This window comes from Lolium rigidum, chromosome 6, assembly GCF_022539505.1.
Source record: "Lolium rigidum isolate FL_2022 chromosome 6, APGP_CSIRO_Lrig_0.1, whole genome shotgun sequence".
NCBI lineage: Eukaryota > Viridiplantae > Streptophyta > Magnoliopsida > Poales > Poaceae > Lolium > Lolium rigidum.
In genome coordinates, this window is record NC_061513.1 from 87463469 (window position 1) to 87477610 (window position 14142).

Here is a 14142-nt window from a genome sequence, read left to right on the forward strand (position 1 = left end):
GGATAGGCTCCGGAGAATAGGGTGAGCCTTCGTGGCGCGGGAATCCTTCGTGGGACCTCCACTCCTCCAAACGTGACGTACCTTGTTGCAAAGCAAGGGAACACGGGAATACATCCTCGTCTCCGCGTGCTATCGGCTATCTCTAACCGAACTCCTTACTTGTGATTTAACTGCCTGTGAGAGCCTTCGTGCTTGAGTAAGTTGTATCCTCATATAGGTTGCTTCACCTAGTTTGCATTAGGCTCATCTTTATATTCCGCAAAGCCTAATATTGCAAAGAAAGAATTAAAATTTGTAGAAACCTATTCACCCCCCCCTCTAGGTTTACCATCTCTATACTTTCAAGTTGCGTCACAGAAAATCTACATATCCTTCTCATTAATTGCATGGATTCCCGGATCCCATCCAAATTTTCGGGTGGTCTTTCTACTCAAGCCATGGCCAACGAAGTCTAAGCGTCGTCGCAAACCTATCCATATTAAGCACCCCAATGCCACCAAATTTTTTTGGGCAGCACACCGTCTCCTAGTTGACTTTGCACTTTACACCGGTCGTTGTGTCTTTAGCGGACCAAAGAAAGGCTCTCGCAATCTTGTTGATGAATTTTATAGTTCCCGGCAGTATCACAAGTGGAGTCATGTAGTATATAGCTTGAAAGGCAATGTCGGATTCACCAAGGCCACACGACCGGCGGTGGTAACAAGCTTCCCCATTCCAAGTCGGAAGCTTGCCGGCGCATTTGTCTTCAAGGTGTTGAAAGTCTACCCTACTGAGGCACCAAACCAAGAGAGGTAGCCCCAAGTATTTCAAAGGGGAGGAAGTGTGCGTCGCGGGGATGCCCGCAAGAACACCATTGAGGTCTATGTGAGCGTAACGAATGGGGACGCCGGAGATTTATTGGAGTTACTGCACAAACCGGTAACATCCCCAAACTCCTCAAGAATCATAGCCAACTTTTGAATATCCTCTTTTATTGGCGCCATGAACACCGCCGCATCATCCGCGTAAACTCGAATCCTTAAAATGACACCGCTACCACGAAGCCTATGGAGGACGCCATGTGTCGTGGCTTCTTCCAAGATTTGTGTGAGGGGGTCTATGGCAATGACAATGAGAAGTGGGGATAGCGGATCTACATGACGCAAATCGCGGCCATGGGAGATGGGAGTGCGAGCCAAGTCATTGAGAATGACCCTAGAAGTATATGTGGTAAGCAAAGTCACAACACCTTCTTTGAAGTAGGTCAACAAGATATTTCCATCTAATGGAGTTGAAGACTTTCCTAATGTCGAGGTTAAATAGAAGCGGAAACCTCTTCTTTGGAGTAGGCCAACAAGATATTTCCATCTAGTGGAGTCTGAAACAATGGGCTGCTCGATGGCACGCCTCCTCTCCCTCTGTTTCTATTTATATGCACAAGGACTTGAGGTACAAGTCAAGTTTACAAGTATTGTTACACAAGATATGTCCCTAACTAATCTTGGTTAGCCGCACGGGAGGATGTCTCCCTAACACGCCCCCGCAGTCTGAACTCGGTGCTTCGCCGACGTGAAGACTGGATCGAAATTCATGAAATAAGACAGATGGTAGTCCCTTGGTGAAGATGTCAGCAAACTGGGAACTGGAGGGTACATGTAGCACTCGCAGAGCCCCAAGAGCCACCTTCTCACGCACAAAATGTATATCAAGTTCAATGTGCTTGGTACGCCGATGCTGAACTGGGTTCGCCGAGAGATAAACAGCGCTCACGTTATCACAGTAGACAATCGTGGCGCTGTGAAGAGGACGCCGGAGCTCCTGCAGAAGATTACGGAGCCAACGAGTCTCAGCAACGGCAGTGGCAACAGCACGGTATTCAGCCTCAGCGCTAGAGCGTGACACGGTGGGCTGTCGGCGAGATGACCAAGAGACCAGGTTGTCACCCAAGAACACACAGTACCCTGACGTAGACCGGCGAGTATCTGGACATCCTGCCCAATCAGCATCCGAGTAGGCAATGAGAGAGTGAGAGGTGGAGGAGTGAAGAGTGAGACCATGATCAAGAGTCCCTTTGAGGTAGCGAAGGATTCGTTTGACAATGAGAAGGTGAGGTTCACGGGGATCGTGCATGTGAAGACAAACTTGTTGAACAGCGTAGGAGATTTCGGGCCGAGTGAGAGTCATGTATTGAAGAGCGCCGGCTAGACTGCGATAGAGAAATGGATCGGCCACAGGAGGACCGGTAGAGGCAGGAAGCTTTGCTTTGGTATCAACAGGTGTGGAGGACGGATGGGAGTCACTCATGCCGGCACGGTGGAGGATGTCTAGAATATATTGTCGTTGAGATAGGTGAAGAGAATGGGGTTGGCGGGTGACGAGAGATACCGAGAAAATGATGAAGGGGTCCGAGGTCTTTCATGGCAAACTCGCGGCTGAAAGTGTTGATGATAGAATGGAGAAAGGAAGTGGTGGATGTGGTTAGGACGATGTCATCAACATAGAGAAGTAGGTAAGCGATGTCAGAACCGCGATGAAGAGTGAAAAGAGAGTTATCAGATTTGGATTCAAGGAAGCCAATGGAACGAGCAAAGGTAGCAAAGCGTGGAAACCAAGCCCGAGGAGCCTGTTTAAGACCGTAGAGTGATTTGAGGAGACGACAAACATGAGTGGGACGAGAGGGATCGATGAACCCCGAGGGTTGTTGGCTGTAGACTTCTTCGGAAAGATTGCCGTGAAGAAAGGCGTTTTTGACGTCGATTTGATGGATGGGCCAATGTTGAGACACGGCGAGAGAGAGAACAACACGGATGGTGGCTGGTTTGACGACAAGGCTGAAAGTCTCGTCGAAGTCAATGCCAGGTTGTTGTGTGAAACCACGAACGACCCAACGTGCCTTGTGACGAGCAAGAGATCCATCAGAATTGAACTTGTGATGAAAAATCCATTTGCCACTGACGATGTTGGCACCGGGAGGGGGAGGGACGAGAGTCCAGGTTTGGTTATGGAGAAGAGCATCATATTCGTCCTGCATGGCTTGGCGCCAGGAAGGATCACGAAGAGCAACTAGATAATTGTGAGGAATAGGGGAAGAGACGGTGGCGGAGAGATTGAGTTTATCGATGGGAGGTGGGAGTTTACCGGTGGTGCTACGAGTGCGATGGATGATGGGTGGTGGTACCGAAGGGCGGCGAGTGTACACATGGGTAAAGCTGGGCCGCGGCGCTGCCACGGCAGGAGACAGAGCGGCGGCAGGCTGCCGTGGAGGTGAGTCAGGGGAAAGAGCTGCCACGGCAGGGGAAGAGGCTGCCGCGGCAGGAGAAGAGATGGCGGCAGGCTGGCGTGGGCTCGCGGCAGCAGAATTCTCTGCCGCGGCAGGGGGTGGAGTGGGAGGTGGTGGCGCCGACGTGGGTATGGTGGGAGGGTTTGGTAGGAAGTGGGGGTCTATGGGGTCGATGATGGCAGGCGGTGTAGATGTTTGTGTGGTGGAGGCGTAAGGAAAAGTATGTTCATCGAACGTAACATGTCGGGAGATTAGGATGCGTCGGGAGGACACGTCGAGACACCTATAGCCTTTGTGGCGGGATGGATAACCGAGAAAAATACATTTGGTGGCGTGTGGGGCTAGTTTGTTGGAACTAGTGGAGGAGACGTTGACATAGCAGAGGCAACCGAACACGCGTAGGTGATCATAGGATGGATGTGTACCGTACAGGGTGAAGTGTGGGGTTTGTCGACGGAGAGCTGTGGTGGGACGAAGGTTGAGAAGATGAGTGGCGGTGTGGAGGGCCTCGGCCCAAAAATTGGGAGGCAGGGAGGCTTGGAAGAGAAGGGTGCGGATAACATCCTTGATGGTGCGAATTGCTCGTTCGGCTTTGCCGTTTTGTTGAGAAGTGTAGGGGCATGAGAAGCGAAAAAGGGTTCCATGGGATTGAAAGAAGGAGTTTAGTTTAATGTTATCAAATTCTTTTCCATTGTCGCATTGGATGGTTAGAATAGGGAGGTTGAAGTGGGTGGTGACAAAGGCATGAAAAGTAACGAACGTGGCAAAGACATCGGATTTCTTACGAATAGGAAAGCTCCAAAAGTAGTGAGAAAAATCATCGATAATGACTAGATAATAGGCAAAACCGGACATGCTAAGGACTCGGGAGGTCCATAGATCACAATGTAAAAGTTCAAACGGTCGAGTAGTAGACGATTGCGACAAAGAAAATGGTAACCTAACATGTTTTCCTAACTGACAGGCATGACACAGGGAGGATCCTGTTTTATTCGGCAAGCCGGTGGGTAGAGATGGCGTGGAGCTGTGGCCGGGGTGTCCAAGGCGGCGATGCCAGAGGTCGTGGGAGATGGTGGCGAGGAATGCAGCGGCGTAGGCGGGTGGGTTGACGGTGTAGAGAGGGCCTCGGACCGTTACATCGGAGAATCACGATCCCGCCGGGAAGGGCCTTCACGGAAAAACCAAAACGATCAAATTCAATGGTGCGGTGATTATCGATGCGTAATTGACGAACAGATATGAGATTTTTGATGATTTGTGGAACTAGGAGTATGTTGTGAAGATAAAGAGGTTTAGTGAGGGTATTAAGAGTTTGGGAACCGACATGGGTGACAGGAAGAGTTGCACCGTTCCCGACGGTGACAAATTGTGATGAGGATGGAAGGAGGGAGTGGAGATTACCGGGATCGGATGCCATGTGAGAGGATGCACCAGTGTCCATGTGCCAATCGCTGCCGGGTAGCTGCAGGTTGTTGAGGGCAGCGAGGAGAGCCGGGTCGATCTGCCATTGCTGGTGGGCGGTGGGGACGTAGGAGCCCCGGGCTGTGTACGCCCGTGGTGTCATTCAGGGCGCGGGCCGAGGAGGCCTCGGGGACGGCGGCTGCCATGCCGTCGGTGCGCGCGGCTGCCACGGTGTTGATGGAGGTGGCTGCCACGGGGCCCGCCGTGGCCGGGCGCGAGTAGGGGCCCCGTCCAGGGATTGAACTGCCAGGGGTTGTCGCGGCCGCGCCCACGTCCTCGTCCGCTGCCGCGTCCGCGGCCTTCGCCGCGGAAGGTGTTGGTGAAGTAGTTGGTGCCGCGGCCGCCGGCACGATCGCCCCCGAAGGGAGCAGGCGATGAGCCCCCGAAGGGAGCAGGCGAGGAGCGATCGCCAGAAGGAGGGGCGCGGGCGCCCCCATTGTTGGGCAGCACGCTCTGGCCCATGGCCCAGAGTGCGGTGGAGGCGGCGTTGCGTGCGTCGGTGCGTCGGCCGGGTTTCTTCCGGGATGAGGGCGGAGCGCGTCCGAAGAAACGAGGGGAACGGCACCCGAAAGGGGAGAAACGAACGCGAGATGGGCGTAAGTGTCATTAAGGCCTCGGAGGAGCGTCGGAACCGGCGTTTCGTCGGCCGATGGGCTGGCCGACGTCGGTGAGGGAGTCGGCGAGGTTCTTGAGCTTGGCGCAGTAGTCGCCGATGGAGAGATCGCCCCGTGGCGTGTTGCGGAAGTCGGCCTCGAGCTGGATGGCGCGGTGCTTCTTGTTGTCGCGGAAGAGATTCTCGATGGCGTCCCAGATGGTGAGCGCGGTGGAGCCGGGACGCATGACGATGCCGAGGAGGTCGGTGTCGATAGAGCCGTAGATCCAGGAGAGCACGGTGTAGTCATCACGGCCCCAAGCAGAGGTGGGAGACGTGTCGGAGGGAGTAGCCTCGCCGGTGACGTGGGCGGTGAGACCGTAGCGGCCGAGAGCGACGAGGAAGAGCTCCCTCCAGCTTGTGTAGTTGCCGTCGGTGAGGCCGAGGGTGATCGGTACGTGGAGTTTGATTGAGGTGGCGTAGGTGGAGGGACTGGTGGTGGTGGGTTCGGTGGGGTTAGGGTTTGGGGAAGGGGTTTGGCCAGCCGGAAGGGAGACGGCGGCGGCGTTGGTGGCGGCGAGGATCTGCTGGTTGATGGAGGCTTCGCGGTCATCTAGGGCTTTGGCATGAGCCTCGAGCTCGCGCTCCTTGGCGGCGATCTCTTCGGGAGTCATGGTGGGAGAGGGGAGGGAGGTTGACGGCCAGGGTTAGGGTTTTTGGAGAGGGAGGGAGAGGGTTTAGGCGGCGGGGAGGATGACCTGCTCTAATACCATGAAACAATGGGCTGCTCGATGGCACGCCTCCTCTCCCTCTGTTTCTATTTATATGCACAAGGACTTGAGGTACAAGTCAAGTTTACAAGTATTGTTACCCAAGATATATCCCTAACTAATCTTGGTTAGCCGCACGGGAGGATGTCTCCCTAACAGAGTCGAAGGCTTTCCTTTCCTTATCACTTTCATTCGTCATGTTAGCTTGTCTTGGCTAGGTGGCCGATCCATGATGCCGGCTGCTACCACCAGAATCCACCACATCATCACAAATTCACAATAAAATATTTGCCGGTAGGGGCTTAGCGTTTAGTAGTACTCTGAAAGTTGTTACTAGCTTAACCTGTGTACTACAAAAGTTATCCTGAAGGACGAACATCAAAAATAAAGAGATGAGAAGAGATTCAAAGGGACGCATGAAAACACTGCGATAGGACGGTCTGGTCCCTTGCGTGTCCGTGGTCTCTGTTTGCATTCACTACTTTGTCCAGCTCTGAGTAGACTAACTGTATAGTGGGGCCAGACAGCTCCATCATACAGGCTCGCCTATTATGTTAAATCTTGTCATAGCTCTACAAGCGTGGTGCTATGAATCAATGCATATGCCAAGAATAAGATGAAGATGGACGCAAGTAACTGAATTCTAGTATGCACAACTCTGGCTATGAGATGAAAATGGCATCCATATCATATGCTGGCTGACGTTTTCTCAAGCTAACATGTAAGAATCATACCAGGAAGATATTTGACAAGTACACTTGTAATGACTCCACCATTACCATTTCTTTCATGAAATGAGTAAACCCAGCATCGATTCTTGCAGACTTGCATACAGAGATTGATATCATCGATTCGTCTAAATATAGACGTCTCCGGGGCGAGTGGGCGACCCCTCCCGAGTCGCTCCTCTCCCAAGCGACTCCGGGGGAACCCTAGTCCGCCGCCGTCCGCCGCATCCTGGCCGCCGCCGCTGCCCTCCCTGGTGGCGGTGGCGGCGCCCATCCCCTCGACTGATGGTGGGCAGGGGAGGCGTATCCCAGCAGCTCTTCACGGGAGGAGGTGGGAGGTCGACTCCGGGGCGTAGGAGGGCGCGGCTCTTCCTGGCCGGCGCCTGAGGTTCTCCGGCGGGAGGCGTTGAGGAGGAGGGGTGTGGTGCCCATGGAGGTGCCCTGACCTGCGAGTTCCGGTGGAGGCTAACCCGATCTGGTAATCGTGGGGTTAGGCCGGTGCTCTGCACTGGATCCCCTTGTTCCTCTTCTGCCTTCTCAGCTTTGGAGACGACCAGCGGTGTGGAGACCTGCTAGTCTTGCGAATAATGGCGGCGGTCCTTAGATTTCTTCTCGCGCCAAGATGCAGATCTGACGGTGCCTGTCCTCATCGATCTGGTGGATGTGTCGTGTTCCGGAAGGCTCCGCCGGCGCTCCATTGGGCGAATCAAGCCTGGAGGTTGCCGGATCGGGTGGAATTCGGTCGAGCGCACCCATGTTTTTACTCTGGCCGTTTGGTTACAGAGGGAGCGTTTCGAAGCTCGCCGGCGGTTATTATCATGGAGCACGTTTTCGCTCCGTGGTGCTCGGCGGAGAATGACATGGAAGCCGAGATATGTGGTCTTGCAATGGTGACTCGAGTCCGGGTGGCGAGGAGGAATTGGCTTCGTGATCGGTGTCTTTGGAGCAAGCGGCATGCGAGTGGGGCGACTGCACAGGAGAAGTTCAAAATCTTACCTTTAAGGGTGAAAATCCAAGGTCTGGCCTTAATTGGTTGTGCCTGACAATTTCTTTGTTGAAGGCATTGTTTTGAGAGTGAGGATTTTCTTCAGGGTGAAAACCTAAGATCTATGATCAGGCGACGACAGCGCTGGTGCACTGTTACCTTCTTGGAGGCGTCGCTTTTGGAGAAGCTGAACTTCTGGTGCTGTCATGGTGATGTTAGTGTTGTTGTTAAAAGGATTAGATCACTGTAGCGGGGCTTTTATTTTTCGGTAATTCTTCTCTCTCTTTTTGGTTGTGTGCATCCGTAATGTCGCTAGGGCAGTGCATTGTTGCAGAGCCTGGTGTAATTGGTATCTCTGGTATTAATATATACTCTTTGTCGGAAAAATATAGATGTCTCAACTTTATCTAGATACGGATGTATCTCTAACTAAAATACATCTAGATACATCTATATCTAGACAAAAGTGTGACACCTATTTTTTAGACGGAGTACCAAACAGAACCGGAGAGCCTTTTAGGGCATGTACAATGGTTGATAAGACCATCGTATTTTAACTGTGCCATGTAATCTAGATATGACAAGAAAACATGATGTACAATGGGTTATTTTTTAGTCTTATCTTTAGTAACTAGACATCCTAAATATGTGGTGAGACAGATTGTGCTAAGAGATCATCTCTTAGCAAAGAGAAGGCAAAGTCTTTTTTTTTTTACTTTCTCTTTCCTCCACATCAGCATTTATCCTACGTGGCATTGCTAAGATATTACCATTGTGCATGCCCTTATTGCTCCCAATACATGTGTTTCTAGTTATGTATATTGTATCTATAATATCTAAATCGGAGCAACCCACTAAGGGTATTTCTCTCAACATGCAAGCCATCCACCTCATCAAGCTTCTCTAACCAATCCTAGCCTTCCACATCTTACAAAATGTGCCACATCACCACATTGCCCAGTCTAGCACGTCAATTCAATGACATTCACAACACCATCTCAAATAATCAGCCTTACTATCAGTACTACCAGGGATCCAGTTCATATTCCACCGAAGCTCTAAGTCTGGTCCAGTTTTCATGCCTTCTCGACTCCTCCATGCTGAGCTGAAACGTCTCCACTTTATCATGATTTATATTCCCATCCACTCCACCTTCTTGATCCATTCAGTCTCTGTTGAATGAGCAAAGAACAGGAAACGCCCCCCATTAGGTGAAGCCTCTTTCTCGCAGCTTTGGTTCAAGCTTGGTACAGATAGGTAGGAGCTTAGATCCAAGACATGCTGCCATGGAATTCCTCTTTCCGCTCACTCCCACGAATCTTAATTAATATAAGATCTCAGCTTTTGGCCGTATGCCTTCCACTGTTTTACCCGAGAAATTCATGCATGAGACTGCAGTTCACGGGCGATAGACTGCAACCGCGGTGTGTTCGTCTTTTGTAGCTCCAGTTGATTTGGGGAACTATTCCTTTGTTGTGTATTTCCTCTCCTATTCGGTTCAACTACTTGCCTTCTTCCTTTCATTCTTTTATCATGGCGTGTTGTGCCTGTTACTTGCGTATTGCAACTAAAGGTCTTGGAAAATCTGCACTGTAGAAGGTAGAACGCATGTATTGTGAGACTAAACGATCATTTTGAATTAGTCTTGAACAGTGACCCGCTGATTGTTTGTCCCTGCAGATCCAACTACCAATGAAGTGATGTTTTCAATATTGTGTATCTCTTCAGAATATGATAAAGTATTTATTCCGTCCTTGCGTGTGTTCTCAGTCAGTAATTAACAGAGATCAATGACAACTAGAAAACGGTGATTCTCACTCACTGTTCGTACAGCAGCAGAATAGTGCAAGGTAAGATTCTTAACCATTTTATTTTACTACTTGCCTAAACTTTTGATGTACAACTTTCTTAACCTTTGTATTTCATATACGTTCAATTGTGTATATGTAGTATTTTCGAAATTGTGAGAGGAAACGTTTCAGTTTTACAATATGACCTATAGAGTATCACTTTTTACTTTTTGAAAGATTGATCTCATCCTTTTTGAAGAACAAACAAAAATGCTATTTTGAGTGATATTGCAAATCAGGATTATGCTAATTACAGGGTCTTGCCATAAGGATTTTTGTTTCCTGCGGTACATTTTTTTCTCTCCTAAATTAGTGTTGGCCCTACCTACAATGGCAGATTACTACAGAAAACTGGATTGCTATTGTATATGGATAAATGCACAATTTACTTTATTTCCACTGAATTTCAGGTGAGACGAGGCCCCTGATTCCTACTATAATATGGGGGAATCAACAATTTTGAGCATCCACCTTATACCATTTTACCGACCAGTTGACTTGCTTGCTAAATGCTTTATTCCTATCATTGTTTATATACTCCCTCCGTTCCTTTTTAATTGACTCGAATTTAGTACAAATTTGTACTAAATCCGAGTCAATTAAAAAAGAACGGAGGGAGTATATCAGATTATATTCATTGTCAAAAGGTTTGATAGAATATATAAAATTAATAATTATCAACCATATTTCATGGCTTTGTCCATATTATGAAACTAGCTGTTGAATACTTCTTCCAAACGCAACGACGAACTCATAGTTCTTCAAACTTCACGTTGGTTTGTCTAACCTGCTCTGAAGTTGATATGTTCTAAACTTCACTAAATCAAAATATGTTGCTACTAATTCCCGCAGCAAGGCGCGGGGAATCATCTAGTTGTATACAGTTCTCGAAACAAATTGTACAACATGAGGATTTTACTTGTGCTCAATACACTCAGCTTATTAAAAATCCACTTACACAAACAGCCATGCGATCTTCAAGAATGGATGCTCTGAAGCAATATCGGTTTTCTCCAAGCAAATGGATATGTGTATGTGATGTGTATAATTGCAAAAAACCACCATGCTTACGGTTCCTTCCTTCTTTGGCTGTGTTCTTTGTCATACGACCTGGTGATATGTGACGTGTGCCGATATGCTCCCGTTTGGCTGCCGTTTTTCCAAGCTAGTACAGTTGCAACAGCTAACAAGATACCATGAAGATATTTGATAAGTACAGTTGTAATGACTCTACCATCACCATTTCTTTCATGGAACAGAGGGAGTAGTATGCTTCGGAACCATAGCATACATAGATTGATACCATTGATTCGTCCAAATGATGTAACAAGCAGAACCGGAGAGCCTTTTATTGCTCTCAATACATGTGCTTCTATTCTGTATGTTGTATACAGTTCTCGAAACAAATTGTACAACACGAGGGATTTTATGTATGCTCCATACACCCAACTTATTAAGAATCCACTTACATAACAGCCACGCGATCCTTAAGAATGTCGTGTCTGAAGCAATACCGGTTTTCTTCAAGCAAATGGGTATGTGTATGTCATGTGTATAACTGCAAAAATCGCCATGTTTACGGTTCCTTCCTTCTCCGCTTGGGTACTTTGTCATACGACATAGCGATATGTGACGTATCGTCCTGCTGTCTCGCTGGGCCTGATGATCTTAACTACCTGTCCTCGTTTGAGGCCGTAGTACCTCGCAATGGGATCGGTCATTTGTATTCTTGGTAGCTGTTTTGTTACATAGCATTCAGAAGAGAGATGGGTTACATGCCTGTTATCAAGTGCAAATTTCCAGCAAAGTAAAGAAAAATGAAGAGGGTGTCACGCACCAACAAATGACTGAATCACAGATGTGTTGCCAAACAAGCAAGATTCAGTAGCTATTCTAATACATCTCCAACAGACAAACTACACCAATTTTCTTAGAGAGATACAGGTTGTTCATAAAGTTGTAGAGAGTCCATGACAGGCATGTGAAAGATTGCTATTCTTTGTCTGGCCTATATTTGTGTGGGTGCCTAACTTGGTATCATGTGAAGGTTTAACATAACCGGTGCTCTTGCTTTTGCTCCACCTAAAACAGGTCCGGTACATAATGGTAGAAAGCTACATGCTGCACTAAATGGAACTGTACCACATAGGGAAAACCTTTGGATTCTCTGATGTCTCACCACATTGCTGTATCAGGGAGCTGGATACATAATTGCCTCGCTCTACTGATGCCCAAAGTAAGTGTAACTTGCAAGTGCTAATTAATTTAAAGTGAGCAATACCTGAGTTTCCTTTAAAGTGTAGCGCGCCAATAATGTCTTCTTTTCCTCATTAGTAAGCACCTGGTGCTCCGGAATAAGAACATGTTCCTTGATATTTATAAGCATTTCGGCATCCTGTTGCCCATTGCTTCAATTATCAGAAGTCCAGGGAGTAAAAGATCACAGGAAAATGTGCCAATCGAATTAGAGTGCAAAGGTACTTAAACTAGTCCTACGAGACCAACCTGAAAAACCTCCAAGTGGATCTTTGGCTCTAGTTCTTGAATGATGAAGTTTTTTGCAAATGGGGTGAGGTTCTGCTGAACGATCAGCAGAGCCCTGGAGACTTTCTCAGCGTTCATCATTTCGACATACTTCTTGATGTGCTTCATCCCCACCTTCTCATCGTTCGGGAAGAAAACGTATATCTGATTCCAGAGAGAAAACCATTAACTGGTGAAGAGGACTGCCAAAATGCAGCTGTAGTTACCGAGCTTTACTAACAGAATCGAGTAATTAAGGTTTCTGCACAGACAAGCCCTGCTAAAATGTAGGTTAGTTGCCTCTTTTGCACTACTCGGCTCCGAAGGGCAGGCAGCAAGCAGAGAACGGCTACTCCTCCAGTACTAGCAGAGGACAAGCTGTTGAACAAGCACAAAGCAAATAGCCTGGCGCAACGTCCACACACCAGTGCGTCCCCCGGCGTTCTTCATGCTAAGCAACAGACGCCATGAGCACGACTTAGTTCGGCATCGACCACTGGAGCACGGGCTAAATTTCCTTGGAACAGATCGAGCAAGAGCAAAACGATCGAGCTGCGGATTCAAACTCTAACGAAATAAACAAGCACGTATCGATCGAGAAACGGGTCACGGATGGCCATCAACGAAGTAGGAAAAACAGAGCTGGATCCATGGATGACTAGCTAGATAAGTATCTGAGGCAGGAAGAGGAAACCAGGGGAGATTGGCTCGAGCTGAGCTGAGCTGACCTGGTCGTTGGGGTCATTCTTCTTGCACTTGTTGATGAGCATGTCCTCGCGGTGGAAGGACTCGCCGTACTTGCGCTCGAAGTCGCGGCGGTTCATGGACAGCTCGTGCTCCACCACCAGGTAGCCGCGGTCACGCAGCATACACATCACCGTCCGCCGGATCCGGACCATCCGCTTCACGGCGACGTCCTCCGCTATTAGGCCCGACGACATCTCCGCTCCCGCTGCCGGCGGCGGCGGCGCCCGTAGCTTCGGTTCGGAGGTGGAGCTGGTGAGCTTGACCTGCGGAGCGCGACGACGTCGTCCCACTCTGCTTTTTTCCACCCTAGTGGGCTGCCCGGGCGGATAGAGTATTGTCACGTGCCTTGCAAGCTGCGCCGGTGGATGACGGGTGGGACCGAAATAACAGTATTTCCAAATACGGCTGGCTTTACAGCGTGTCTTCCACTGGCCGTGTCTGTAACTTTACTCGATGGAGTATCGCACATGAAGCACTTTTCCTTTTCCGTACTACCAGAAAGTCACTTCCTAACACTGTATCCAAATTAATTTTTTGGGATAATTTGGTCCATTTGAGAAACTTGACACGCATATGGTTCCTCCTCACCGTATCTCCATCAATCCGATGTAAACGTACACAACGGTCAAAATTTGGATTGCCACGCAAACTAATTGGGTTGTTCGTGAGGACGCATTCCTAACTCAAATTTGAGCCGCAAATGGGTCTTCGCGGACACGGCGCGCTCACCTCGCGTGACCTACTCAAAATCCAGTAGACTGAAATCGCACCCCTTCCCTTTTGTGTAGCCCTAGGACGAGGCCGCCACCCTACCGCTACCGGCTACCCTCCCCCCCCTCGTCGTAGTAGTCAAGCTCTGTTCGGGCCACGACTAGCCGCAGTCCACGCTCTGTGTTCTTAGCTTATTGGAGGTGAAAGAATTAAAGAGGAGAGAGATTTTGGTTTGATTCTTCCCAATGCAATTATCTCTCCACTTGATAATCTCTATTGAGGCACGTCCACTTATTTGTGAATGGAGAAAGTACTCCACAACAGCGTGTCGGGTAGAGGAGAGCCCTTGGTTGCATCGCTCGCTTCCTTGTTGGCCGCCCCCATATGGTGAGAGTACCCCACCGGCCTCGATGCATAAGACCTATTCGGTCAATTACGCGGTATGATACTGATGAATTGTTCGGCCAATTGCCCCAACTATGTTGACCATTTATCCACTCTCGTTACCCCGCATAT

At 49.1% G+C, this 14142-nt stretch overlaps 1 protein-coding gene across 1 annotated transcript; it reads right to left on the reverse strand.

The window, feature by feature from the left end:
* Nucleotides 1-10915: 10915 nt before the first annotated feature.
* On the reverse strand, nucleotides 10916-13186 carry LOC124666556 (DNA-directed RNA polymerases II and IV subunit 5A-like). Its single transcript, XM_047203897.1, has 4 exons — nucleotides 12897-13186; nucleotides 12151-12333; nucleotides 11927-12040; nucleotides 10916-11381 (listed from the first exon to the last, which is right to left on the reverse strand). Exons 1-4 carry the CDS (start codon nucleotides 13107-13109, stop codon nucleotides 11256-11258), a joined length of 636 nt encoding a protein of 211 aa, XP_047059853.1. The 5' UTR covers nucleotides 13110-13186; the 3' UTR covers nucleotides 10916-11255.
* Nucleotides 13187-14142: the final 956 nt, after the last annotated feature.

Coding starts and splice junctions, on each gene's coding strand:
- LOC124666556 (XM_047203897.1), bottom strand. CDS start 13,109: ATGTCGTCGGGCCTAATAGCGGAGGACGTCGCCGTGAAGCGGATGGTC. Junction 12,334..12,896: donor AGAATGACCCCAACGACCAG/GTCAGCTCAGCT, acceptor CTCTGGAATCAG/ATATACGTTTTCTTCCCGAA. Junction 11,382..11,926: donor ACACTTTAAAGGAAACTCAG/GTATTGCTCACT, acceptor GTAACAAAACAG/CTACCAAGAATACAAATGAC.